We start from the raw sequence: 25,753 nt of genomic DNA on the forward strand, positions 1-25,753 counted from the left end.
ATAACAGCTCCGTGTCAAGAGAGCCAGCCTGTGGAGGACAAGTTGAGGGGGTCTTCACCGATGATGCAGCTCGCCAACTCTGGACTTTCCTCAGCAGCTTGCGTACTACCCCTCACTCCTCCCCCTTCTTCCCTTAGCCATATCCACCCACCCATCCACCCACCAGCCCACCCTCTCCCTGCCTTTCTTACGCACACATACACACATACACTCAATCACGAATGCACAGGGATTGCAGCAGCAGCAGCAGCAGAAGCAGCAGCACTGCGAGATGGAGATCTCCGCTGCGTGTGTGAGTGCCTGTTCCCGGTGAGTGCAGGGACAAGAGCAAACGAGTGTCAGTGATGCTTGAATGAGGTGTATGAGGGAGAAGAGGGGGAGAGATCGGTGTAAAAGCCAGGAGGGGGGTGTCAGTGAGGACCCGATCAGGTTTTGAGGCAATGTCTGTCTGCTTCTTTCCCTCTTCTATCCCTATAACCTGAATCTTTGCCGGATGTGCCACAACTACTCCAGCTGTCACTGCACCGGCTGCCTCTCTCTCAGCACTCCCGCAGCCTGTGAGAGCTGCTCCAGTGGCTGGACAGTACCCTGGCACCCACTGAGTACATGGATGAGCAGTGGATCTACAGGGGATCTGTGCTATCTTGTCCTTTGCACCTTTGATCTGTTTCTCAAGGTAAGAGTTACTACTTCTTTTTTTCTTTCTTTTTTTTTTGAGTTGCACACACATTCACAGGTATTGGGATAAAAGTGGGTGCTTCATTTAGTCTGCCTTTTAAAAATGTTACTAAATCAAAATGTCAAAGGCATGCACGTATTCTGATAGAAATTGGTTAAAGTCCTTGTGTTGCATGCATGTGTATATCCCTGCATGCATTAGATATGGATAAATTAGGGAGGGGGCATTTCTGCATCCAAGCATTTCAAGGTTTTATGACTAATCAGGAGAACACGTCAAAGGTTTTTCTCCACTTCTAATAATGAAGATGAATAGTGATGTAATTTGACTTTGATTAATGTACTTATCATTATGCATATCTTTGCAGCCTCTGACAGACATGCAGTATTTATCCAGTGAGGCATAGGCTGATTATCGAGATTGCTGTACTTGGGAATTGTCTGGGCTTGATAGTGAGGAATATTGATGAGCGCTCACTAATAGACTAGTGTAAAGACTATTGCATATTGTCCTGTCAGAATGATGATCATTTACGAGAAAGCACCTATTGTAAGTAATGCGAACTATGTAAGAAATTCATATGCGGCGACTGATGTCCTCCTCAAGGCTGAATTTGATGAAAGGTGGATTCAGCCTTATCATGACTAAGGACATGTGTGATCTCGGAGCCTCTTGGGGTACTGCATCACATCCAGAGCTGCACTTGTATTTGGTGTCAGCCGTAGTCCCCCCCCCCCCCCCCCCCCCTCTCTCTCTCTCTCTCTGTCCCTCTATTTTCTAAACGTCAGTCCTTGACTACCAGAATTCACAGGAAACGTAGATATGGCACAGCTTTAAGGCGCCCCGCACAGAAGCAGCTTGTCTATTTAACCATCGTTTTCACTTGTTGTCTTGTACATGACACCTGAGTTAATCATCAGGTTTACCTGAGTAAACACGTATGCCCAAATCCCAGCCAGTTATTAATGAGTGAACTCATTAGGGAGATGCACTATAGATTTAACTGTCAAAAGGAAAGATGGACTTTGCCATTCCTTCATACAAGAAGAAGCCCACACTGGCAGTAGAGCATGTGATTGCCAAAAAAAAAAAGACCTTCTTCATGTCACCCTCTTCAAACTTCCTCTTCCCAAGGATCCATTTCACAGCCCGTGCTCTCAGAGATACAGGGATGGGAGCTTTTTTAAAACCCCCCGCTATTCGTCTATAACAGAAAGTGCTTCACAGTGATAAATATTTTAAGCCAATAAAGTCATAAAGCAAACTTTTACAGGTGTAGCCTGCAGCCAGGATATATACAGATAGCTGGACGACAGCAGGAATGAGATGGTGTGCATGTGTGTGTAGCCGGATGACTGTGATGCTCTCAAAACTGGCTGGGATGTCTTTCAAAAACTGAGGATGAGACTATATATTCCACCAAAGTGGCCTACAATGTTGCTGGAAGAAGAGGACTATTGAGAAAGCATTATAACAGCGTGGACCAACTAAAGGCAAAACCTGTACACAGCCTCAAGGACTATCAAAGGGAAAGACTGCGAGGTGACATCTCGCCCTTTACATTGTGCTTATTAATGCAAAGCTGGTGCAATGTCATTGTCTTTAATTTATGCTAATAGTGAGTAAAAATTCCTAATTTAAAGTGGATGCATTGCACAGTAACGACGCACACAGTATAATACACAGTGAATGATGAGCACAGCAAAATCCCATCTTATTACAAAAACAGGGGATTTACTTTGCAGTACTCCAGTGTTTTAGAAGTCATTACTAAAATCACGAGCCATAGCATCAAAGAGCATTCACTGTTTATGTTGCGTTCAGTAAATTCGTGTTTGAAGAGTAGGAGGCCACGATAGTTACTCAACCATTAATGAGAGTGGCCAGACAGTGTTCTCATATGTAAATATCCCACAGATGCACTTCAGTAATTATTGTGTTGATGCAGGCTGACAAGGATGTAAGGCGATCTGAGCAAAGCCGTCTCTTTCTCTCTGCTTCGCGTTGGGGCATAAATCATGAGTCAGCAGTGTTGCAGGCCTACTATTGCACTGAAAAATGGATCCAAACACCTATCAACATTCTTCATTAACAGTCACGTTTCTACCGCATTGTGATCACGATAATCAATCATGTTAGTGTAGCTAAAGGTGAGTTTTGTTTTAGGTTTTTTCTCATACATGCAGCATTTTAGGTTGAAGAACTGAAGGGCAATTGGAACAGACAACATGGTCTGCCAGGGTACATAAGGAGATTTCAGAGGATTACTTTTGCAATTTTAGAGTCAATGCATTATTCATAATCCTTTGGATAGCTGAGGCCAAATCAGGGAAGGACCTCAGGTCATTAGCAGAGATAGCTTGCTTTGAGGAGGACGAGAAAGAAGATGACGAGGAAAAGGAGATTCTCTTTCAGCTGTTTGAATATATCCATGTGTGACAACAGTCTCTCTCTCAGCAGGGCTTTCGTCTCGCTCTCACTCTGCGTATCTGACTTCCAACAATAATAAGTCACTGAAGAGCTTTTCTAGAGTCCCTTTATGTGAATTACCATTTAACTCCTTAGCATGCCTTACATGACTGCATAAGAAATTGTATGCACTTATAAGAGACTTCCTGCAGATGTGATTACCTTTTCAGCTGTGTGAGATTGGTATTTCTGAGTGTGAAATAGCATGAGCCCATGTGAAACAGCTGTGAACAAATGCTTTTTTTCCCCCCCGTAGAAATGCCTCTGACAAACATCTCGAGCTCGAATCAAAGTGCATACTAAGCTATGTTTCAGAACAAATACCAGCGCCCAATAAAATTCATCTGCTCCATATTCCAAAACAACTGTGCGTAAATTCATGACACAGCAGACCATATTGTTTTTGTGCAATGAGACTGAGCTCGTTGCCTGCTTTTATTATTTTTTTTCTTTGCCTTTCTTTTTTCCTCGTTTGGCACCGAAAAGCGTCGCACTGACTAAAGTGACACTAAGAGCTGTTGGCATGTATTGTTTTCTAGCATTGACAGGAAGCAAGATGAAACATAGTGTCCTCTAAATATATTCCATTTTACCAATAGTTAGAGCTGAGGGTTAGGTTAAAGTGGACACTCAGCAAGGTGAAGCACATGGCACAAGTCCCAAGAAATAAGCCCTCGCGCTTTGTGTTATCAGTCTCTCTCTGCTTTGGTGTTCATCTGTGTGTATGCGCCTCTTAGGATTCTGGCAAAGGCCTCTCTTTGAAAGGTGACAACAAGGCCAAAATACACTAACACTCACACACACACACTCTGTCTCTCGTTCTTTCACTCACAGACAAGTGAATGAAAGTGAAGCACACACATATAGATATTTAAGTAGATCTATATTCTATATACAAATGCCCATGTACATGCAAACAAAATACAGGAGCGACTTACATGGAAAACTCTTTCCATCGTCTAGTCATATTACACTGAGTTATTCAATCTTTTGTAATTACTTTTTTGGTCATTATGTCACTGTAACTCCACATGAACTGTAGTTGTAGATCAGCTGCGAATGGGAAATGAACAATAATCCAATCTACCCATGCTTTTTGTTTTACAAATTTCTTGGGAGTAGTGAAACTGACAGTAAGGAAATGTCTCTTCAGTATAAATTTCCCCACCACAACAATCACATTGATAGATTTACAATGTCGCTAAATGATAAAACATGATTACTTTCCGAGAAGCTGCAACACCATGAATAGCTGGCTTTTGTGTGGTAATAAATGATTCATTGGAGTTTATTTATCGCGTGCTGTCTTGTCATATAAAAATGATTAACCAGCTCATTCTGATGTTTCCTTTCAGCCATATCAGACATCATTTCATTTCCTTGTGCTGCTTGATATATTTCATGTTCTAGATGTGAAATGTGTTTCATCACAGATGAGTCAGAAAATGTGTCATTTTTACTTGATCGTATTGGTCCTATTTGGTCTTATTTGCACAGAGATTGGCATTAAGAGTAGTATTTATTTGGTTGTTTGTTTGTTTTTTAATTCAGTTTGAGCTCCTCTGTGTGATCAAAACAGTTTATGATGTATCGCAGCATGAAGTTACGCAATTGAAAGTTAAATATTGATCTGTCTACAGTGCCGGTGCATCATTTGTGTGGTATAGGGCTGCGACTAGTCACGATTACGTCGACTATCAAAATCGTCGACGACTGATTTAATAGTCGACGCGTCATTTGAAGCTTTGTAAGATCCCAAAAGACGCAGGAATAAGTAGTAGAATTTAAGAGTGTAATAACGGACTGAAACAGAAGATGGCAGCACTGCATGTACAAGGATGCCAGCTGCCGATAAACCCCGAAGAAGAAGAAGCTGTGTCCCAGAATTCATACCGCGGCCCAGCTCAGTTTCCAACAATGGCAGCAGCTAGTTAGTTTTAATATTACTCTTATTATTCTTTCTGGGTCACAAAATAAACGTTTAAATATTTTCAGGCGAGAATGTAACTATGTAAATCTCAAATATCTGCTCAGTTTATCAAGACACCCACATATATTCAAAAGCGCTCCGGCGTTTTCGGAGACGTCTGTTACCCACTAGCTCGATAGCTAGCCGGGGGCAAGGCTCACTAGATCCGCTGAGAACACCGGACTCCTGGCAAATAGTTTTCAAACCCACCGCAGTCTTTAGCTACTCAGGTTAAACATATATAAGTCACTTAGATAACTTCAAAATGTTATTGTTTGGCTTTTTGTAGTATTTGTTCCTGAGTAAGTCGATTTGGCTGAGCTTAAAGTTATAGTTTTTACACAGCTGAATAAACGTCAAGCAGACAACTGATTATCAGAAGTGTGAGATGCTTGAGAATTTACTCCGGTGTCCTGTTATATTTTAGATATCAAGGAGTTTATTAAACTTCACCGAAACAATCTGCAAACTTCATTAAAATTTAATAAACTATCATCTTTATTTTTAGTTAGCACATATCTTAAACACTTAAAGCTGTAAGCTAATGATAGCTATATAAGAGCAGATGCATGCTGGTGCAATAAGCTGTACGTTTTACGTCCAGTGGATGATGATCTGATTAGTCGACTAATCGCAAAAATAATCGGTGACTAGTCGACTATCAAAATAATCCCCACCATTTGATCTTAGAACTGAAGAAGCTTCTCGGATGAGAGGTGAAACGTCTTCAAGCAACTTAAAGAAGTCCAGACGCTTTTCTTTGCAAGCTCCTTTGACTACGATGACCTGGATGACTGAGAACCTTCACAGACATATCAAAATAATCGTTTGTGGCAGCCCTAGTGTGGTAGCAGGTAGATGAGATGCATCTTATGAATTAATGATTAATTACACTCTTTCAGTGCCACTTTACAGATACGAGACGTAAATATTTATTTTGAGGAACTGCAAAAAAAAAACAAAAAACCCTGAAACCACATAAAAATGCAGATCGAAAGCTGGAAACCAATCATTTCAGTTCAGGTTATTAAACTGTTGCATAAACCTATGTAATATTACCAATATGCTAACACAGCCAGTTAGGAAATATGCAATTTATAGCACTCTATAGTGTGCTATAGGATCACACTTAATATAGGTGTTTTTCGTTCAGAAATATGCTCAAGTAATATAATTGAATCTAAATTTGTGATAAACAGCTATCTGTAAACATTAAAAGCTGAAGGTCAGTTCACACGGACAACTCACATGAAAGAGATTTCCGATACAATCGCAGAGCATCTCTAGGCTCTGACCTCGTCACTCCGCTTGGCACAGCAGCAACCAGGGAGTGACAATAATAAATTTCTCCCTACAGAGTTTAGACTCAGAGCCTGCAGGTGGATACAGGTGGAGGAGCCTAACGCTAGGTATTATTGCAGAGTTTAATATGTGTGGGCCACAGCTGCTGTGTCACCATTGCTTCTGGTATCAACCTCAGACCACAAGGGGAATATATATAAGCCCTGGGCTAAGCACCAACCACTCTGTGACCATTCCTTAACAAAACACCCCCAACTGTTGTGGGGAGAATGTTATCAAGCAACATAATAGCAGCAGCTCACAATGACATGTTGTATGAAATGTTATATAGCGCGGATAGCGGGAGGAGTGGGTGCATGGATGTACGGTAAGCATAAGGTTGGCAACGAGTGCGGCTGAGTGCATCGGTGCAAAGCAGAGAACAGCCGTTTAGATGTAATTATGATATGAAGAACAGTAAAACAAGCTGTCACGCAAACCCATTTGTATTGGAATGCCTTCCCAATAGGAATAAAAATATGATAATTGTATTTGCAAACAAAAAAAATAAAAAGAAGAGCATCTCAATGTGTGTCTCATGTTTATATTTATTTCAAATACTTTTTCAAGGAACTGGCAGCAGATTTCACTTGAAACACCCCATATAAAAGTATTTCCATTTCACTGCTACATAAATCAGTGACATATAAAATGGGTGTCATGCATTTGTAAAGCAAAAGGCAAAAGATAAAAAAATAAGAGCAGCAATTCAAAGTTATCATTCCCCAAGTGAATCTATGGCGCAGCAGTAGCAGACAGCAGCCTCGGCAATCCTATAGGCTGACGCTGATATGAAGCAAACAAAACCTAAACACATTAATGATGCTTGCTTAAAATGTATTTCATAGCCTTCACATTAGCCTAACTACCAGATATTTTGGTTACTGATCTAAGTCAGTGATCTGGCATCTAAACTGCGGTAAGACATCAAGTTAACAGAAAAACTGTGCTTTTAGCTTGAGGTGTATATTTAAGCTGACAACTGATATAATGAAGAGTCAATAAACAGAGTATTGAATGATGGCAGCAGCAACAAGGAGAGCAGTGTGAACACAATTATTATTCTAAAAAGGTCTCTTGAAGCAAATTATCAAACAGTTGGCAGGGGACCGTGCTTATGAAATGCTACTGTCATGGCTGCAAATGTTAGCATGAGGTGTGATTCAGAAACATTAACACAACGGAACGACAATTTAATCGAGCTTCAGTCGTGATGCATGCAAAACTAAATGGCACGTGCAAAGTAAATGTTATTTTGTATCTTAAATGAGTTTGATTTTAGATTCTGGATCCGTTTTGGATGAGCACCGCTGGCCTGTTCGATTTTTCAACAGCACTGTTGTGTTTGGAAACATAATATTAAAAATGTTATTAAAAGAACAAAAAGTAAATGGGACCATTTTTGAGTCATCAGATACAGATGAAATATGATCATCTTTGTTCTTATTTTCACAGATTTCCTCCATGTTTAACACATTTATGTTGCAGATTGGTGCATCATCTGTACAACGTGGCAGCGGGTAGATGAGCAGCATCTTATGAATTAAGCACTTTGATTGTTGTTTATTATGCTGAGAAATACAGACACTACAAGTGCAAACTTTACAGAAAAACTGTCAGGAAATATGTACTTTTTAACACTGTATTATAGTTCTTCTCTATATATTTGGCTGGTTCTCGTTGTATTTATTTAAAGATATCAAGCCGTTTGTACATGTATTTAATTATGTATGAATCACTGGAATCTTTTTCAAGTTGTCCTTATTAGTTACAGTTAAAATACGCGTATCTAATTTTTTCTATTATTAAAATAAATAAATAACAAAAAATAAATATTTTAATCTCAGTTTGGGTTACTTTAATGGAGGTTTACAAGTTATATTCCAAAAAAGGAGGAAGGCATTAGGCCATCTGCCACAGTATCTTACCAAAGTCATCACATGTGAAAAATCGTCTCCTCTACATTAACACACACTCTCTCTTTTTCTGTTTTGGCTGTTTCAGGAAATATGGTGAGCAAAGACGACACCAAATGCGTTGTTCTCTCAAATTCAGATGAATCTGATTCAGAAACAGTTCCCTCACACAGCATTGACGCACAGTCCGGCTCAGAATCTGGCAAACAGCAGGTGAAAAAAAGAAACAAGGCTTTACAAGTGCGTTTTAAGGATATCTGCGAAGCTCAGAAAGAGCATCGTGCCAGACGCTCCAGGTCCATTTCCTGTAAAGTTACCCACAGAAAGTACATGACAATGCCTGCCCGGCGATCTATTCCTAACGTGACCAAGAGTACTGGTGTCCAGACTTCACCAGATCTTACAAAACGTTACAAGACTTTCCCATTTGAAAGGAAAAAAGGACACACCTTTAAACATGCTGCTTTGGTGGAAGAGTACAGAGGACAAAACAATGGATTTTTGAGTGACATAAAAGCAGTAGGAGATGATGGACAACCTACTGGGGAGTCATCTAAGTACAAGGGTAAGATTGTGGGGCAGACAAAAGCACTGCTTCACCACACTGATGACAGCAGTGATACAGAGGATTTGCTTTCCAGTGCCAACTGTGTGGATGGACCCTCACATTTCTCAGAAGAGGGTCATCCTACCAGCTCTCCTTCCAAAAGTGAACCAGAATACAAGGTTTGTGGGACAAGGACCAAACACAAAGGATTACCCAAAGAAGACATGGATGCCAGCACTTCCTCAAAGCGCCAGCTAGCTGACTCAGAGTTTTCGCAGGACAAGCCAAAGGGCACAGGCCCTGTTGCATGGAACTCTTTGACACAGGTGGAGTCTTTAGGAAGCCCCTCTGTGAGCTGTAAACGGAAAAAGGATACACAGCTAAACGAGCAGCAGTCTCAGACACTTCCCCATAGTGCCAAATGTTCTTTAAAGTCGCAAGGGCAGTGTCGGACAAGGCATGTGTCAGCCTCCTCTAAACTCCAGCGAACACATGGGGGTGACGAGGGCTTTCCTCCAGGAGCCACGGGCATCGGGAGCAGCCAGCAGATAATAACCTTATCTGGAGACAAGGACATCAAAGCACAGCTGCAGGCCATGGAAAGTCTCATCAGCTCAAGCCAGGAGACCATCAAGGTCCTTCTTGGAGTTATTCAGGAGCTGGAGAAAGGTGAAGCACAGAGAGAGGGGTGAGTAGAGTAACGTTTACAGTGCAAATGTTTGTGAAAGCTCCACATGAAACCTAAAGCAAGACATTTAGAATCATAGAAATAATCCCTCATTTCATAGGAACACAGAGGTACATAGTGTACACATGGAAATGCCTGTATTTTAACAGGCTGTTATCTGAAATTGGTCATTCAAAGCTGTGCACTTACCAGAAACAATACTTTGAAAATAATGGAAAGGCCTTCTACTGTGAAGAAGACTCAAAGTACATGTATACCTAATATTACAATACATATCCCATCCATGGCATTGGTCCTCACAGTATATCATCCTTATACTGCCTTCTGTTTGGATGTCAGTCACTATCTGATATGTAGCCAAGTGCACAGCCATTGAGGTTACAGTGTTCCACACATAATTTTTTGACTATCAACAGTATGCCACCCAGGATCTTGGTGAATCACATTTTGCAATAGTTATCAGTGTGAATGCACATTTTCTTCAAAAATATGGATGTGACTAAGAGGTTTCTAGAACAATATATCTCTGAATATTTTAAAAGTAAAAAACGAGAGGAAAACAGTATCTGGTGTGTTTTTAAGAAATGTGATTGGTGTTATTGGGAAGCATGAACTTGCACTACTCTTAGGTGTGGTAACATTTGACTTTTGGCATTAAACAGAAAGTTCAACTGTAGTTGATGGGAATGCCATTAGTCCTTCAGTCACTTTCACAGCAGCACAGTTGTAAAAACCTGTGCTCTATCACAACACAAAGCAAATTGTATTTAAGTTTCATCCACATCCAGTGGTGAACAAGGCACCCTGGTGTGACTCTGAGGAGCTTGGTTTTAAAGGCCCAATTAGTACAGCCTCATAACACGTTGCCTTTCATCTTCACAAAACTGTGCCTGCTGTAGTGATTTCACTGTGCTGTGCTCCAGCATTGTGCTCGAGTGTTATTAGAGAAGTGCAGTTACAGGACACAAAACTATTCTCCTTATTTTGTGTTATTTGTGTCAGTTATGCTTCCTTGAACAAAAAGCAACTTAAAGTTTCCCCTTTTTTTAACCAGCATATATAATGTCCAACACAATGTCCACTCTTCATTAAACCTGTACTGTATGTCATTTGTGGTTTTAGCAAGGTGTTAGAAATAATCTACTCACTTTTTACTTACTTTTCAGCAAAAGTAAAGTGTTTTGAGAAGCGACTTCACGGTTTACACTGGAAATAACATTATCGCAAAAAAACTTTTTTTTTTTTTTGGAGGGGATTTTACTTTCTTTGCGTCATCTGTTCCACGAGACAATCCCAAACATAAACCAAAAATAAGTACAGTAGGAGCTTTGATTGATGCATTTCCCCGTGATCTGTTTCACATCTTTATTTTGGATACTTTTCAATGACAGCCTATGAAGAGGAAGTCCCATCAATGCCACATGTTTCACTTCTCTTATGGTTTTCCAGACCTTAACCTCAGTGTATCTCAGTGACATGTGATGCTTATTGTTAAACACTTATGAATGTGCTAAAAAAAAAAAAAAAAAACCATATTAACAGTAAGAATATATAGCTCAGTATTTTTCTCTTATATTAATCTAACTGTTATAATATTTGTCTACTGGCTTCATACAGTTCCGAAAGTCACTTCCCCAGCCTTGTTCAGGAAACACTTTCATTTCTCCACACAAAGATGTGTGTAGAACACAGAATAACACTGTATATAAAAAGTGGCATTTGAAACATGGTGGCTTGACCTAGTGAAGCTTCTGTTCGCATGTTATGCATTTCTCAGGCAGGCAGAGCAGCAGGCACGTAGGCAGGGGGACTAGTGAAACTAGAATGATGAGGCCAGGACATATCCCAGGACAGCTGACGTGGGCAAACAACACAGCAGTGAATCTGTGCCAACAAGCAGCCGGCTTAAAGAAAGACTTTCAAAGGTGCCATTTTTTTTGGTTGTTGTTTTTTCCATGAAAAATCTATGAAGATCTTTTCTGTGTCACTGTGGTTTAATACAGAATCACAACAGTGAAGCGTGAACATTAGACACTGAATACAAAAAAGGGTGTTGTGCTGAGCACATGCACTGATTGTAAATTTAGGTTAATACACTTTTATTATTAAAGCAACTTTTTAATGATATGGGAGTACATGAAAACCTAGGCAACAGTGTAGCACTAGAGTAGATCTTTTTTCTGTGTAGTCAGTTACTGCCCTTGCTCACAGCTGTTCAAAGAGACTTTACTTGAGAACAGGGCAGGATGGATGAACTCAGTGACCTTGAGCTTCCATCAGCATTTTCGATCCATGAAGAAGCCCTTCTGTCTGCTCCGATGAGGTCACCTTTCATGTCACGGTGAACATTTGAGGTGCAGCTCTTCCACGTATCATCCATCAGGTACAAAGGGCTAGCGTGACAGCAAGCAATTACATGTGTGGCTCGAAAACAAAATATCCTATCATTCCCATCCCACGCGGTCCAACAGTCTATTCAGCGACATATTGCCAATAACAAAAAGGCCACCTTCATGCTCATCTAAACTCGAATGATGAAACAGAAACTAATGAAAGTCAGAGAATGCCACACTAACAAAAGTCATTGGATATTTAGTGTGTCCTCTTTACCATGTGCACATTTTGTATGAGCCTTATGTGCCACCTGGCTTGCAGCTGGTATTTGCAGAGGGCTTCCAACATAAAAACAACAGACAACACAGGGCAATACACCTCAGCCACAAACGGAGCAGATACAGTGCTGTTTATTGCATTTTGAAAAAGTATGTCTGTAACAAGTTGACCTTTATGGGAAAGATGTACTATGTGCTGTAGCACATAATGTAAAGATATAGATTTTTTTTATTACACAAGAGCTGCATTTAGTTGTTTCATCCTATTGCCTATAGACAATTCAAAGTATGTCATGGCAAAGCAAGGTAATCCTATTATGTTAAATCAGCAAGTCTACACGCTTGATTAGCCAAATCTGAGAGAACTGCAGGATCAAAATCCCCGCTGCATTTTCAACTGTTAGCAAAGAGCAACCCTGAGTGAAAACAAACCTGAGCAAATCTGTGTGATAGCCGATGCCCACAGGTGTTGAAATATGAAGGCAAAGCCTGTCACTGGAGCTCACGTATATCTTTCCATCTCTCCCTTCACAGGCTCTCCTACCGAACAGGACAAGACACAGCAAATTGTGACACTTGTCGAAACAGCGCCTGCATCATTTACAGGTGGGCTTCTTGCACTGTCTGTATAACTTATTGAATCAATTTGAAAGGGGTCCTTACGAGATTCATCTGGCGCAGTCATGCATTAGTGTCCAGAAAATGCAAAATCAAATATACTGTATGCACAACATTGCATCTAGAGTGGTTTGACTGAGGCAGAAAATCTGAAGAGTACTGAAAATGTTAAAGTCAAATCTTTTAGGTGTGACATTAAATGGAATTCAGAAGAGAGGCATCATAAAATACACATCAAGGTCACGGAAGAAGTACAGATGTAATACAGCTGACAGTGCTGTGTATTGGGAGTTGCATTGTTTTACTATACAGTGGATGATGGCTCCAATATTATTTGCAGAGGTTTCTGGGAAATATACGAGTTGGTGTGACAGAATGAGTAACAATACACAACAGTGGGAAGTGAGTTGTATATAAAGTAGGAAATACTGTGATCCCATCACAGAGTATGTGAGGAGCTCAAAAAAAAAAACTTGGAAACTCCAAATGCTTTCTTCCGACTCCAAAGTGTATGTATTCTCATACGTTCTAAGTGTAAAAAAAGTCTCAGAAGCATGAGGAAAATCCACTCAAGCTGTACTCGTGTCATTTGTCACTTCTATCTAAAAGTGTCTACTGCTACAACTCGCTGTTACCTTGTTCTCCAAAATTGTGAAACATGAAAGTGTTTGGAAAATGCTCTTATCCCCAGAAAACACACTGACCTCTGAGCCCTCCCAGTTTTTTTTCATATAGGCACGAGTCAAAGAGCTTAAAAAACAAACAACACCATCACATTTTTTGCAGATTTCAACTTTACCTTTTTTTTTAAATATAAAAGTTTGTTGCCATATGGAAATGTTCCTTCCCACTTCTGCTTCATACTTCCCCTTTTGGACAATAGACTCCATACGTAAGATAATGTTGGCAGCCCATTTATACTCCACTGATCTTCTGAATTATTTTGAATATGTTTCTGATATTTACAACACCAGGAATATTTGAAAGTGATTTGGACAAAGAATTAACACTGCCTTGGACAGGATTTTCTCTTCGTGTAACATTTCCTGCAAAATCATACCAACTCTGTCTGCTTATTTGAAGAGTGCATTGTGTCAAGTTGGCCCGGCCTGTGGTGACAGAACCTAAAAACAGGAACTTAGTTACATGTAGGCTACTAGAGGAAGAAAAATAACAAACAACAACAACAAAAAGGCCCTCTAAAAAAAAAAACCACATTAGTTCTAGACTGGCATTCAACAGTGTCACATTCACATATGCTTAAAATTTGATAAAAACACAAGATATTGCTTGTGCAATTGTAGATTCATATTTCATTCAAATTATCATATCTAACATTTTGCAAAAGTCCAGAGTCACCCCTCATATCTAGCATAGTCAGAGCTTCTTGTCATTTTTAAAGTGGTCTTGAACAACACTTCTCCAGCCTTTCTAAAGAGGTTTTGAAGTTTTTCTTTGCTTTTTCGTTCATTTTCAGTCTATTTCTTGTACTTAAGAAGAATATATTTTTTGCCTGACCTGTGAATCATTCAAACATAAAAAAGGCACCTAACTCTAGGGACATACCAGTGTTGTGTCTACACATAACAGACAACCCTATTTTACATTTTTATCTTTAGGCACTTTATTGGTAGCAGCCTGTCACAAAAACGCACAGCTTGCTCCCATATCTTAAGTTTAATGTATAAAAAATGTCAAAAGACACAGTTTGACAGGCATAAAAGGGAAACGGCGATAAAAGGCTGGGGAGCGCCAAATTACACAAGTTCTTATGACAGGTCTTACAGAAGTATAAAAATTATGAACACAAAAAAGTTCTGTCAGAAATTTCACCCCCCACGCAACAGCATCTGGAAAACACCTGATTGGCATCGATTTCAGTTTTCACCAAGACAATAATCCTAAACACCCTGCCAATACAATTAAAGCATACCTGGGTAGAAAAACACATAGTGGTACAGTATCAGTCATGGACTGGCTTCAACTTTGTTGAAGCAGTAAAAGATCATCTTGATGGAGAACAGAATAAAAGGTCATTCAAATCCAAAAGAACTTCAAGAAGAAAATTGAGTTCAACCCCATTTCTCAGCAGATTGATAGACTTTAATTTCATTCGCACGTATGGGAAATTGATAGGTGTCAGCAGTTAGAATTTTAAGGCTATCTTTATTATATCTGACCTGAAGGGAGCCTTCAGTCTCATTTATTGATCCTGGAAGGGATTGTGCATGCCAGGCTAAGTTTCTGCAGGTTTTAAACAGATGGTCTTCGGGGAAGGACACACACTACTCATCCATGCATTTGTATAGCACCTAAAGAAATCAAATTAAACAAGACCCAACTGGCTGGTAAGAGAAGAACTGTTGTCTTCCTCCAAACACTTCACTGCCCTCTTCCTCTTTCCACTCAAATTCAGACCCCTCTCTTAGTCTAAAGCACTTCACTGAGCTAGAAAATGGAAGAGGAAAAAAGAACTGAGTCATCTTTCTTCAAAGAGAGGAGTAAACAACCTCAGAAAAAAATAGCAAAATATGAGAAACCCTGGAAAGTGTGGATCATTTTGTAATTTAAAAACAGTTTTATTAGGCTAATAAGTAGGAAGATTTTGTCTCATACTGATCTAGTAGAAATACAGGCAGCTGATTGTCTTGTAAACCCTGCCAAGCCCTGGAGCTCTCTCTTGTTTCATGTTTTCTTTCTATGATTCTCCTTCTTTGGGAAGGCTCTTCTTAGTTATTCTAGGAAATACTTTCTGGAAATCTGCAGAAAATCTAGGTGCCAAGGAAAACACAAGTGCTATCCTCCTATTGTTTCGGTTATTAAATTAAGCTTGAATTTTGTGTGCAGCGGCTGACAGGATCACATAGAATGAATAAGGCTTGTATTACTCTGTAGCCACTACACTATGCAGTCATTATTTAGTTCAAGTAAAATGAAAAACCTGTTTACTGTCAGATTAAATGAGTTAGTTATTGGTGATCTTTAATAACAATTTAAATTTCTGAAGTTTATATCTCCTTTTATTACTAAATGAATGCCAAAGTCACTATTTCCCTCAAACTATGTTTTTATTTGTACTTTGTGTTTTAGCACTTTGCAATACTGGCATACTCACAATACTAGCAATAGTAACATTGCTGACAAAGTAACATATAATCAAATAATATAAGTAATATATACCTTCACCCTCCAGTTACAGTAGTGAGTTCAATAGTCTTTAAATTTTAGTGAGACAACTTATATTTAAAATTAAGTAGCGAAAACAGAGTTTGGCATCTAAGCTCATCTCTATCTCTCCCTCTATTCAGACACATTCAGGCTAGGGAGTTATAAGCAAACATCCCCTGGAGCCTACAGATAGATATTCGGGTGGTGGAGGGGTTGAAATGGCAGATGGTGGGGTAGGTTGAGGCATGTAAGTCTGTGCGAAGAGAAATGCAGCTGAAGTTGTCTAAGCTAGTCCATAGACTTCACGCCATAAATCCTACATGGAACGTACGGGAAAACCAATAAATGCTAAATAATTGAACATCCTCTGGTTTTAAGAGGTTTACAGAGAGTAGTATAGATCTGTCATTTCTATTATTCTATTAATAGATCATTACTACAAGTCTATAAATGTAAAGATGTATATGAATTTTGCAATATTATGATGAAGAACGCATCATGGACTCATTCAAGATGTGAACTGAGACAAAGACAGATTTGTAAACATACATAATCTTTTGTTCATCCTTCTAGGTACATACACTAACCAGACACTTTATTAGTTACACTTCTAGTATCAGGTTTGACCTGCTTTTGCCTTCAGAGCTCCCTTTATTCTTTTGGGATAGATTCAACAATTTGCTGAAAACACAGTCAGAGATCTTGGCCCATGTTGGCGTGATAGCATCACACAGATGCTGCAGATATGTCAGCTGCACATGGATGAAGTGAACCTCCTGTTCAACCACATCCCAAATGTGTTCTATTGGACAAAGATGTGATGTCTGTGGAGGCCAGTACAGTGAACTCATCGTCATGTTCAAGAAATCAGTTTGAGATGATATGAGCTTTTTGATAGGATGAGTTATCCTCCTGGAAGCAGCCATCAGAAGATGATATACTGTTGTCATAAAGGGATGGACATGGTCAGCGAGGCAGGCAGTGGCATTTAAACGATGCTTGCAGGTAATAAGTGGCCCAAAGTGTGCCAAGAAAATCAAAAAAATGATTACACCAAAAGTGCAAGTCTAAAACATAGATATTAGGCAGGGTTGATCCCTGTTTTCATGTTGTTTATGCAAGACTCTGATCACATCATCCAAATGTCAGAGCAGAAATCAAGTTTATTCAAACTAGGAAATGTTTTTTTATCCCTCTTGCCAAGTTTAGGTGATCTTGTGCAAATTGTAGCCTCAGTTTCTTCTTTTACACTGACAGAAATGGCACCACTATGGTCTACTGCTATTGTACCCTATCAAAGTTCAATGTGACAAATTTACTGATGCATTCAGAGGTGTTTTGCTGAAAACTTGGAACAAGTTGTTATCTGAGTTACTGTTGCCTTCCTATCAGCTTAAAGTATTTGGGTTTCTCACTAGACGAACTAGTTTTTCTTTTTTAGACCATTCTCTGTCATCGAAGATGAAAGGTCCCAGTAGATTAGCAGTTTCTCAAATACTCAGACCAGCCCATCAGGTACCAAGAACTGTGGCAAAGTCACGTAAATCACCTTTCTTCCCGATTCTGATGCCCGGTTTGAATTTAAGCAGGCTGTCTTGATCGTGTCTACTTGCCTAATTGCATTGAGTTGCTGCCAAGTGAGGGCTTGTTATTATGATTATTATTATGGCTTCACTTTTTATCATTAGCACCCAGCTGAACAGATGTGAGTGTATGTATGGTATTACAGGTGATCTCTTGTGGTAAAGGCTTTATACTGCAGTGTGTATGTCGATCTGTGTCTTTATCGACAGGCCTTTTCATTAATTTTAACTACAGACTAGTCTCCCAGGTTAGTCCAGGAATCTTCAAGCTGCGCAGTGAAGGGATCTCCTGTGACTGACACATAAAGACACATGGTCAGGCAGTGATTTAGGAAGAACTTGATTTGCTTTTGCATTGCATTTTAATTGGCAGAGCAGCAGCATTTTAAATATCGCTTGATCATGCTCATTTAATTGTGGGAAGCTAAAATCGTGATCAAGATTAAAATTTGGTCCATTATCCAGCCCGAGTATCTAAGTGTGAAGCAGGAAGGCCTCTGCATAGAAGAGCAATTTGAACTGTAGAGCACAATTTCTCTTTTTCAGTTCACTGATGGTATCTTGATAAGACACAGTTGTGGCATTTCTATATGTCAGCAAAGCAACTTGGCTTAATTAACAAACTAAGAAAAATTTAATGGCAAAAACATTGTCTTCAGCCTATTGTCAGTAAACCAAAGCAAGCAGTATATGGTAATAAAGCTGCAATGATGATGCACTCTGCAGAGTGACGGTAAAACGGAAGATTATCATTTCATCTGTGCACTACATTTAGTAGTGCACAGATTACATTTACTTTGTTTGTTGTTGTTTTTTGGTTAATCTAACTTGGTTAAGTAGTCATTGAATGTTGCAGAACTATAGTTTGAAGGCAGGTATTGGGGCACTATGTCATTCTGCAGTAGTATTCATTGTTAACCAGGAAAGCTCAAACTTTCAAAGACAGTATTGTTTTCTTCAATAAAGAATTAAATTATCTCTTTATTCTTTACCTTCAAGTGTATTTTGCCTTGTCTCCTCAAACTACCTCATTATTCAAACGGCTGAATGATCCCATCACAGCATCCCTGTTTTTTAATCTGCTGAGTTAATCTGCTGCTAAAACAACTGCAATCAGGATGCTGGACAAACTACTCTATGTGACACTTTGATAAGAAAGGCTTGGGTACAGTGAGGAAAATTAAAACCGGGCAAGAACAGCAAGTTGGGACCAATTACCCCTCAAATTTAGACAACTAGTAACTGTGTGCTGGAAGTGAAACCTGGATTATCAGCCGCTGAAATGCTTGAGTTCAGAGTGCTCCAGCATATCCAATGCATCCAATAAATTCAACCACTCTAGTGGATGCTGAGATGAGGTAGTCAATCTGTGCATCTTATCTAGGCTTCAGCTCTCGCTCTCCCACTCTTTGTATAATGCTGCATCTTACTTATCACTGCAACAAAGATGGCATGTATATATATATGGCAAGTAAAAAAACGTTAGAGAGGCTATGTCTATAGACAAAACAATTACAGGCTTGTCTCTTTATTAAAATCAAACTACCATAAAAGTAGGATGTAGTACATTTCTTTGTAAGTGAGCAAACTTACAAATTAAGGCAGGATATCAACTAATTATTTCTCTCTCTGTGTGTATATCTATACATGTGTGTGTTTGTCTGTTTTATAGCAATCCCACCGTTGGAAATTTGGAAAGCAGCATGTTTTGAACAGGTCCAAAATGCAGGACACTATCATAGCTTATTAGCTGTGGGGTATCGTAGCTTGGGCAGTACAGTGTTGCAGTGGTTAGCATGTTGCCTTATAGCAAGAAGGGCTTCAGTTTGAATCTACCAATCAGCTGGGGCCTGTGGACTTCCCTGTGTCTCTGTTCTCTTTGGGTACTCTGGCTTCCTCCCACAACTTTAGCTGTGAACGTGAGTGTGAATGGCTATTAGCTCTGCACTACAGTAGCGACCTGTTTAGGGTGTACCGCGCCTTTCACTGGGATAGGTTCCAGCATTCCTGTAACCTTGAATTGGATAGAGGGAAGAACATGAATGGATACCTAGCTACTAGCAGTTAGCAGGTTTGCTAGCTCAGATAGCCTTTTGCTGTCCTCTTTATTAACTCTTCATTCAAGGAAATACCACAGAGAATCAAAAACATGAAGCCTTTACACAACAAATATAACTTAACTCAGAGATGCAGACAGCTTCAGCGCTTTATATTTTCTTGCTATACTTACCTGCGTGTGTTCAAAGAGTATTTACAAGACCATCAGTTGCAAATTATATGAGGCCTACCACTGAGTCAACCTAGACTACAGCAGGAAGCCCATATCAGAAAAAAACATGCTCAGATCAAAGCATTAACAGCTTCTATTCCTGCCACCGCTGTGTTGACTAAGACCCAGCATTTGAAACAAAAGTATATAATGTAGTGTTTCCAATTTGGAACTAACAATGACTTTGAAGAACAGTTAAGTTCAGGAAAAAGCAACTGCAGTTCAATATGATGAGACGAAAGGAGCTAATTAGCACTTGTGTCCCATGCTGAGATAGCGGAGATGTGGTTGTTTTGTTGAACAATTGTCAAGATTGCCTGTTCTATGCTCATTAATTAGATTGTTTTTTTTATGTCTCCGTGCATCTTTGAAGCAGAAAACAGTGTAGCACAACAGCAGAGGCTTTTATTTCCGATATACATGACAGGGAGAGACTTTCTACATGTCATTTAGTGTAGTAAACCTGTGGGAAGTTTCTGCTTCAACTGTTGCCTGTCAGCAGAGGAAATGACTGTCATTCTCTGGTGATTTATCTATGATGCCCCATCATGCAGTTCTGAGGATGTTACACTGCTGGGCCTGAACTGCTCATTTTGTCAAGTGGAGAGTTTGAACTGTGAATGGCCGAAGGGGAAATCATAGAAGGGGAAATGACTTTACATTGAAAGGTGCCAGCAGCAGAAAGAACAGAGAATAGAAGCAAGCAGGTGTACACTGCTGAATGAATAGACTGTGCTATGCTAAAAAGACATCTCACGGCTGCAGTATCCCTCCCAGGAGCAACAATCATTGAATGGTGCTCAGCACACCACGACCGCAGACAAACAAACTGCTCGCCACTGATCAGAGCAACAGCTACTCACACTGCATAGCTAAAGAGATGATTAATCTGCTTTGGTGAATGCCCTAGAAAAGCTTTCCTGTCTCCAGCCGCTTCAATCTGTTGTGTACAGAGATGATCTTAGATATAGGGCTTTTTGTTTGCTGAAGCACCTGCTCCCCAGTGCCACCCGCATCGTACGGCGCTGCCTCTGGCTTCCCATAGAGGCATTTGTCCACAGCGTGCAGTAATTGTAGTGATCTGCCAAGTGATTAATTGTTTAATAATTTCTGAGGCGATTCTGTGTTTCGCTGTTCTGCTCGGCTTTCTGTCAAGTCAACATTATTTAAACAGCACTTGTAAAAGTTTTTAACATAAAACAAAAGATACAAATAGGGATAACGGAGAGGAAACGAAACAATGGATGATATAAATAAGAGATGCTCATCGCATACTGCTAGAAGCAGCAGTTTTAGAAAGATAGTGGATAGAGTCTTTTCTAAAAAAATGGAGTTTCTTTTTGTGAGGGACTCAGTATTTTGGAGACCTGCAATTGCTAGCTTTCGTTTCCAGTGGAAATAAGAAAAAGTGCAAGTATATATATATATATATATATATATATATAGTGCAAGTATATATTTTTGGTATTAAATATATTTTTGGTATTAATAGTGATGTTAGATTTTAGAAACTCCTTATTGCTTGATTTTCATTAAATTTAACATATTGATTCATTGGAAGTTCAGACCTGCCGAACTACTATCCAGACATCCATCCAGTTTCTCCCCTGAAGGCTTTAATAGAGCACTGTTCATAACTGACACTTATCTTAAGGGTAAGGACAGTTCCCAGGATTCATTATGTTAATATGAGTAGAGCATATCCTTTAGGCAACTAATTACACTGCCCATCAAAGCGCTTACCAAATTGGGCCAGGCTTTGCACCTTACCGTCAGTTTCTCTGCATGCAGACAAGGAATGGACCTCATGTTTGACCTTGACTTGTCGGATGTCATCTCCTTTGGCAGCTCTAGTTCTCTCGCCCAATAATCCTCTTTACTTTGACATGAATGAGCTTTGTAAGTCGTAGTATTCCCTGAGTCTTTTAAAAGCAGCGTGTTGAGCAATTTTAGCGATAAAACAAAATGAGGATGAATAAAAAAAGAAACTCCAAGCCAAAAAGCAATTTAACATTCGATTACCAGGTAAGGGTTGCTGCAGAGTATCACTGTCGCAGGTGCAGAGATTAATTATCTTTGATTTTAACTATGATGCCTTCAGAATTTATCGCATGCCCTAAGAATAAATACATGCACTCTACAAATCAATAGCAATGAAGTGAAAGGAGATGGCGTATAATGGTGCATTTATCTCCTGCTTGAATACATGCAGTTAATCAGGGTCTGCTTGGCCTCTCAGTGGTTTCATTTGGATGGGATTAATCCCCACATTCCTCTCAGGCCTGAGAGATTTAATCAGAGAGAGGGTTGAACTATGGTGTTGGAACGAAATGAGACGATGACCGGCCTGGGATTACACTTGCGGATGTGAAAGTCTGATGTCAGGAGCAACCCACATTCTGGCTCTTTTTTTTATTATTCCAATATAATCTATGCAGGAAAAGCCCTTTGACTGTATGCATTAAAAAAAATGCAAAGATGAAGTAGAGGAACTCTATTACTCAGAGTCGTCTCAGAAATATGGATATGTGCCGCAACTAATATGTGCTGCCAGGGTGTCTGTCAGTGCATTTGAACCTCGGCCTCCCTCCCTGCCTCCATCTGGCCGTGGATTTTTATGGATTACTAACATAAAAAAAATAAGTGAAAAGCTGAGTCATAAATATTATAGCCACACAACATACAGACCACTAACTTTTTAAATGGAACAGATGATTTTTTCTAGCATTACTTTAAGTGAAGAATTACAATAAATAAACTGACCTATCTAAATATTTTGTAATTCTACCTGATATGCTTGTGTTTCAGTGTCGAGCTGGACTTTAAGCTGCAGGAGGACAAGCTACAGCCTCTGATGAAGAGACTTTGTCCCTTGGACAGCCAACAGTGCCCTGCTCTGCCTTACTCCAATGAAGTTTTCACATCTACTCCGAAACGCAAGTCCAAGACAGAATCCAAAAAGCATGCTCGATGGAAACTATGGTTCCTCTAAATAAAACTTGAAGCCTTTGGAAACAACCATTTTCTTGGGCACGTTAATACCCCTGTTATTCTCAAAATTGCTGAAGGAATATTCAGATGGGGTAATCAACACATGGGAATGGAAACCACGTGATTTAAGGTTCTGTGTTGAGATTCCACACCATGTCACCTTGGGACTTAAGACCAAAAAAATAAAAAATAAAAACATTTTAAATTCAGTCTTACCTTTTCTGGCATGTTTGCTGGACAGGATCGACACACATCTGCAAAAACTAGGTGAGCTTTGACATACATTTTTGCGTATATATTTTTAAAATCTGTGTAAAAATGGCCATTATTCACGTACTGGCTCAATGCACCTCTCACTTTATATTGAAATCTCTTTGTCTCACCTTCCAATGAATGCAATGCACTTTGGTCTTTTCCCCTTAGAGTATATTGCTTGGCAACAAGAGGAGGAGCCATGTGGAGGGTCTTTTAATGGGTGAAGCTCTAATCTTTAAATGGACATCAGCCCCCCACCCCCACCCCCCACTTCCTGAAAGCACAAACATTTGACTTTTGAGAGAAGCATGTGTAAAAGACTGAAACGCTATATGACTTTATGTCAGCGCTGTTCTTATAACCCCTACTATCCTCTCCTGTTCCTCCTTATCTGTTAGCATACTGTGTAATTTGTTTGTCTGACAGAACATCTCCTTGCCTTTGCTAATAACTCCTCCTTGTCCTCCCTCTTATTGTAACACCTTTATCTCTTTCTCTCTTTTGTAGCTTTTTATTAAGCTTACTGTGCAACTGACCAGCTATCTTTGCTTTAGTCATTCTGTCATTTTCTGTTCTTGGAGTGACACGAAATATTCAGAGTGTATACTTTGGAATATCTGCATCTTTATAGCAAAGTACTGTGAAATGAATTTTTAAAAATATGTATGTTTGGGCCCCTCCTCTTGAAGCAGGTACAATAGATAAAAAATACAGTATTCTGGGTTAGATTTTTTTAAACAACATATATAATGTTTTGACTACTTGTATGGCAGAGTATTTTCTATGATAACACTGTTTGCTTTTTATTTTGAGTATTTCTTTATCGGCTTGTTTTGTTTAACAGTTCAGACAGAAAGTAAAAGCTATTTTGACATTTCTCTTGAGTCCAAGAGTTTGTCTTGGCTCTCAGTCACAGCAAAGATGTGGAATCTTGAAACTAATTCATTTTAAGCCACTTGTCTCATGTCCAGTTAGCTACTTTAACAATCCAACTGTTGTTTTGTAACATTTATTTATCCTCATCCATTTAGTAAAATGAGAAAAAAAAATTTGAATGCCAAACACATGTCCACCAACCCACACAAACAACTGTGCACTGAACTTGCAGCAAGAGCAGAAGGGCTATATACAGTGCTAAAGAAGTAATGGTAGCAATCTTACAGCAGAAAAGACTTGTGTCCACCAGCTTTGGTCAACTAGGGGAAAAAAACAGAAATAAAACACAGATGATGTAGCAATGACACTAAACTTGCACGCTTTTATAAAGCAGGCATTTATTAAATTCCTTTAGTCACTTCATAACAGCAGCTGTCATGTAAATAATTGAATGGAATTGTACAAGAATTGTCAGGAAGACTCACACTGGCCTCCCATTGTTAGATTACACTGTAGATTACATTATTCAGGTCAACAATCTCCATGCAAAGATCTGTACCTTGGAAAAGTGCAATTTAGTGATTATGTGCAATATTATGCATTTTTCTACTGTTTCTACATCACAATTAAAACATTTTCAAATGAAGGTGATTCAGTGTTCTCTTACTGTATGTCTTTTAAATGTTAGATGGTTACCCTAGCCCTAACCGTTCTGTGGAGCAAACCTAGAAATATTAAGGCTTCACTCACACAGGCCTAGAGACCAGTTGGCAACCCCCTGGCAACCTCCAGTCGCTTGGAAAAAATGTGTATTCCCCTAACCAGTTGGCAAGAGGCTGCCAGAGGTTTCTGAGCTAAAACCCTCATCGCCATTGCGTTGGTTCCTAGCAGATTGCCATGGTTGCCCACAGTTTGCACCAAGAGGTCGACTTGTCTGCAAACACTTGCTGACTACCCACCAAATGGCAGTGAAACCTGAAAAAGTGTGATGCAAACCAGATACAGAGGATCTTCACCTTCTAAGTACAAGTTGCATTTTTTTCTTCACTTTGAAGGTAAAGGTCTCTTCTGGTTTGGCCTCACTGTTTCACTACTGCTTAGCAAGTAGCTTCGAAGTGTTTGCTGAAAGGTCAATGTCTTCCATGCAAATAACAGGCAAACACAGTAATTTTTAGTAACCCAAGGAATTGCAGGTTTTAATTTTCAGTGCTGCATGGAATATCTCATTGCAAACAATTTCACCAAGCCACTGCCAGCACCCTCCCACAACTACAAACAAACCAGCTGACCAGTGGTTGAAGTGGGAGAAGTCATCGACCAGTCTCTAGACCTGTGTGACTGGGGCCCAAAGCAAAAATCTAACTTTTTACAACAACAAAAAATGTGACTGACATGAATTGCTCCTCAAAAAGTACAATTTTATGTACATAAACAAATGTTAATCAAAAGGTCATTAAAAAATCACTGAGCTTACAAATTTGTCAGTATACACCACTAACTTAAATTTATCTCCTCTTAACATGTAAAGCTCATTACATAGGTCTATACTCTATAGACCTAGCTTTTTTTCTCCTGTGACCATATAAAGCAACACTGAGGATTTCATTAATGAAAAAGGAAGTACAGAATGGAGGAAACACACTTATTCAACAACTACCCCCTCCACCTTGCAATTCTGTGTAAGAGAGTTTGACCATCATAAGGCCTCAGCAACTATGCAGTTGAGCTAAAACAACAAGAAACAAACAAAACAATATTAGGGTTCAAATGCA

General features: G+C 39.5%; 2 protein-coding genes across 6 annotated transcripts in view; one reads left to right on the plus strand and one right to left on the minus strand.

Annotated features, from left to right (window-relative positions):
• insyn2ab (inhibitory synaptic factor 2Ab) lies at positions 1–24,631 on the plus strand. 5 transcript variants are annotated; one of them, XR_014877586.1, is made up of 6 exons: positions 5–309; positions 514–676; positions 8,463–9,609; positions 12,756–12,827; positions 22,668–23,117; positions 23,274–24,631. XR_014877586.1 is itself a non-coding variant. In XM_085182780.1 (5 exons), exons 3-5 carry the CDS (start codon positions 8,468–8,470, stop codon positions 22,849–22,851), a joined length of 1,398 nt encoding a protein of 465 aa, XP_085038906.1. In that variant the 5' UTR covers positions 5–309; positions 514–676; positions 8,463–8,467; the 3' UTR covers positions 22,852–24,631. The 5 variants fall into 5 exon arrangements, 2 of the variants coding, with proteins under 2 accessions (XP_085038907.1, XP_085038906.1); XR_014877587.1 differs by lacking the exons at positions 22,668–23,117; positions 23,274–24,631 and adding an exon at positions 11,387–11,992 and having other exon boundaries at positions 1–309; positions 12,756–13,605; XR_014877588.1 differs by lacking the exons at positions 22,668–23,117; positions 23,274–24,631 and adding an exon at positions 11,387–11,534 and having other exon boundaries at positions 1–309; positions 12,756–13,605.
• Positions 11,825–25,753, minus strand: part of LOC146505535 (indoleamine 2,3-dioxygenase 2-like) — a 23,141-nt gene continuing 9,212 nt past the window's right edge. The window contains exons 11-12 of the mRNA XM_085182782.1: positions 12,654–12,761; positions 11,825–12,002 (exon numbers count right to left, since the gene is read on the minus strand). Coding sequence (XP_085038908.1) covers positions 11,825–12,002; positions 12,654–12,761 — 286 coding nt within the window. The remainder of the gene's footprint in view (positions 12,003–12,653; positions 12,762–25,753) is intronic.

This window comes from Neolamprologus multifasciatus, chromosome 13 (genome assembly GCF_963576455.1).
Source record: "Neolamprologus multifasciatus chromosome 13, fNeoMul1.2, whole genome shotgun sequence".
NCBI classification, from domain to species: Eukaryota; Metazoa; Chordata; class Actinopteri; order Cichliformes; family Cichlidae; genus Neolamprologus; species Neolamprologus multifasciatus.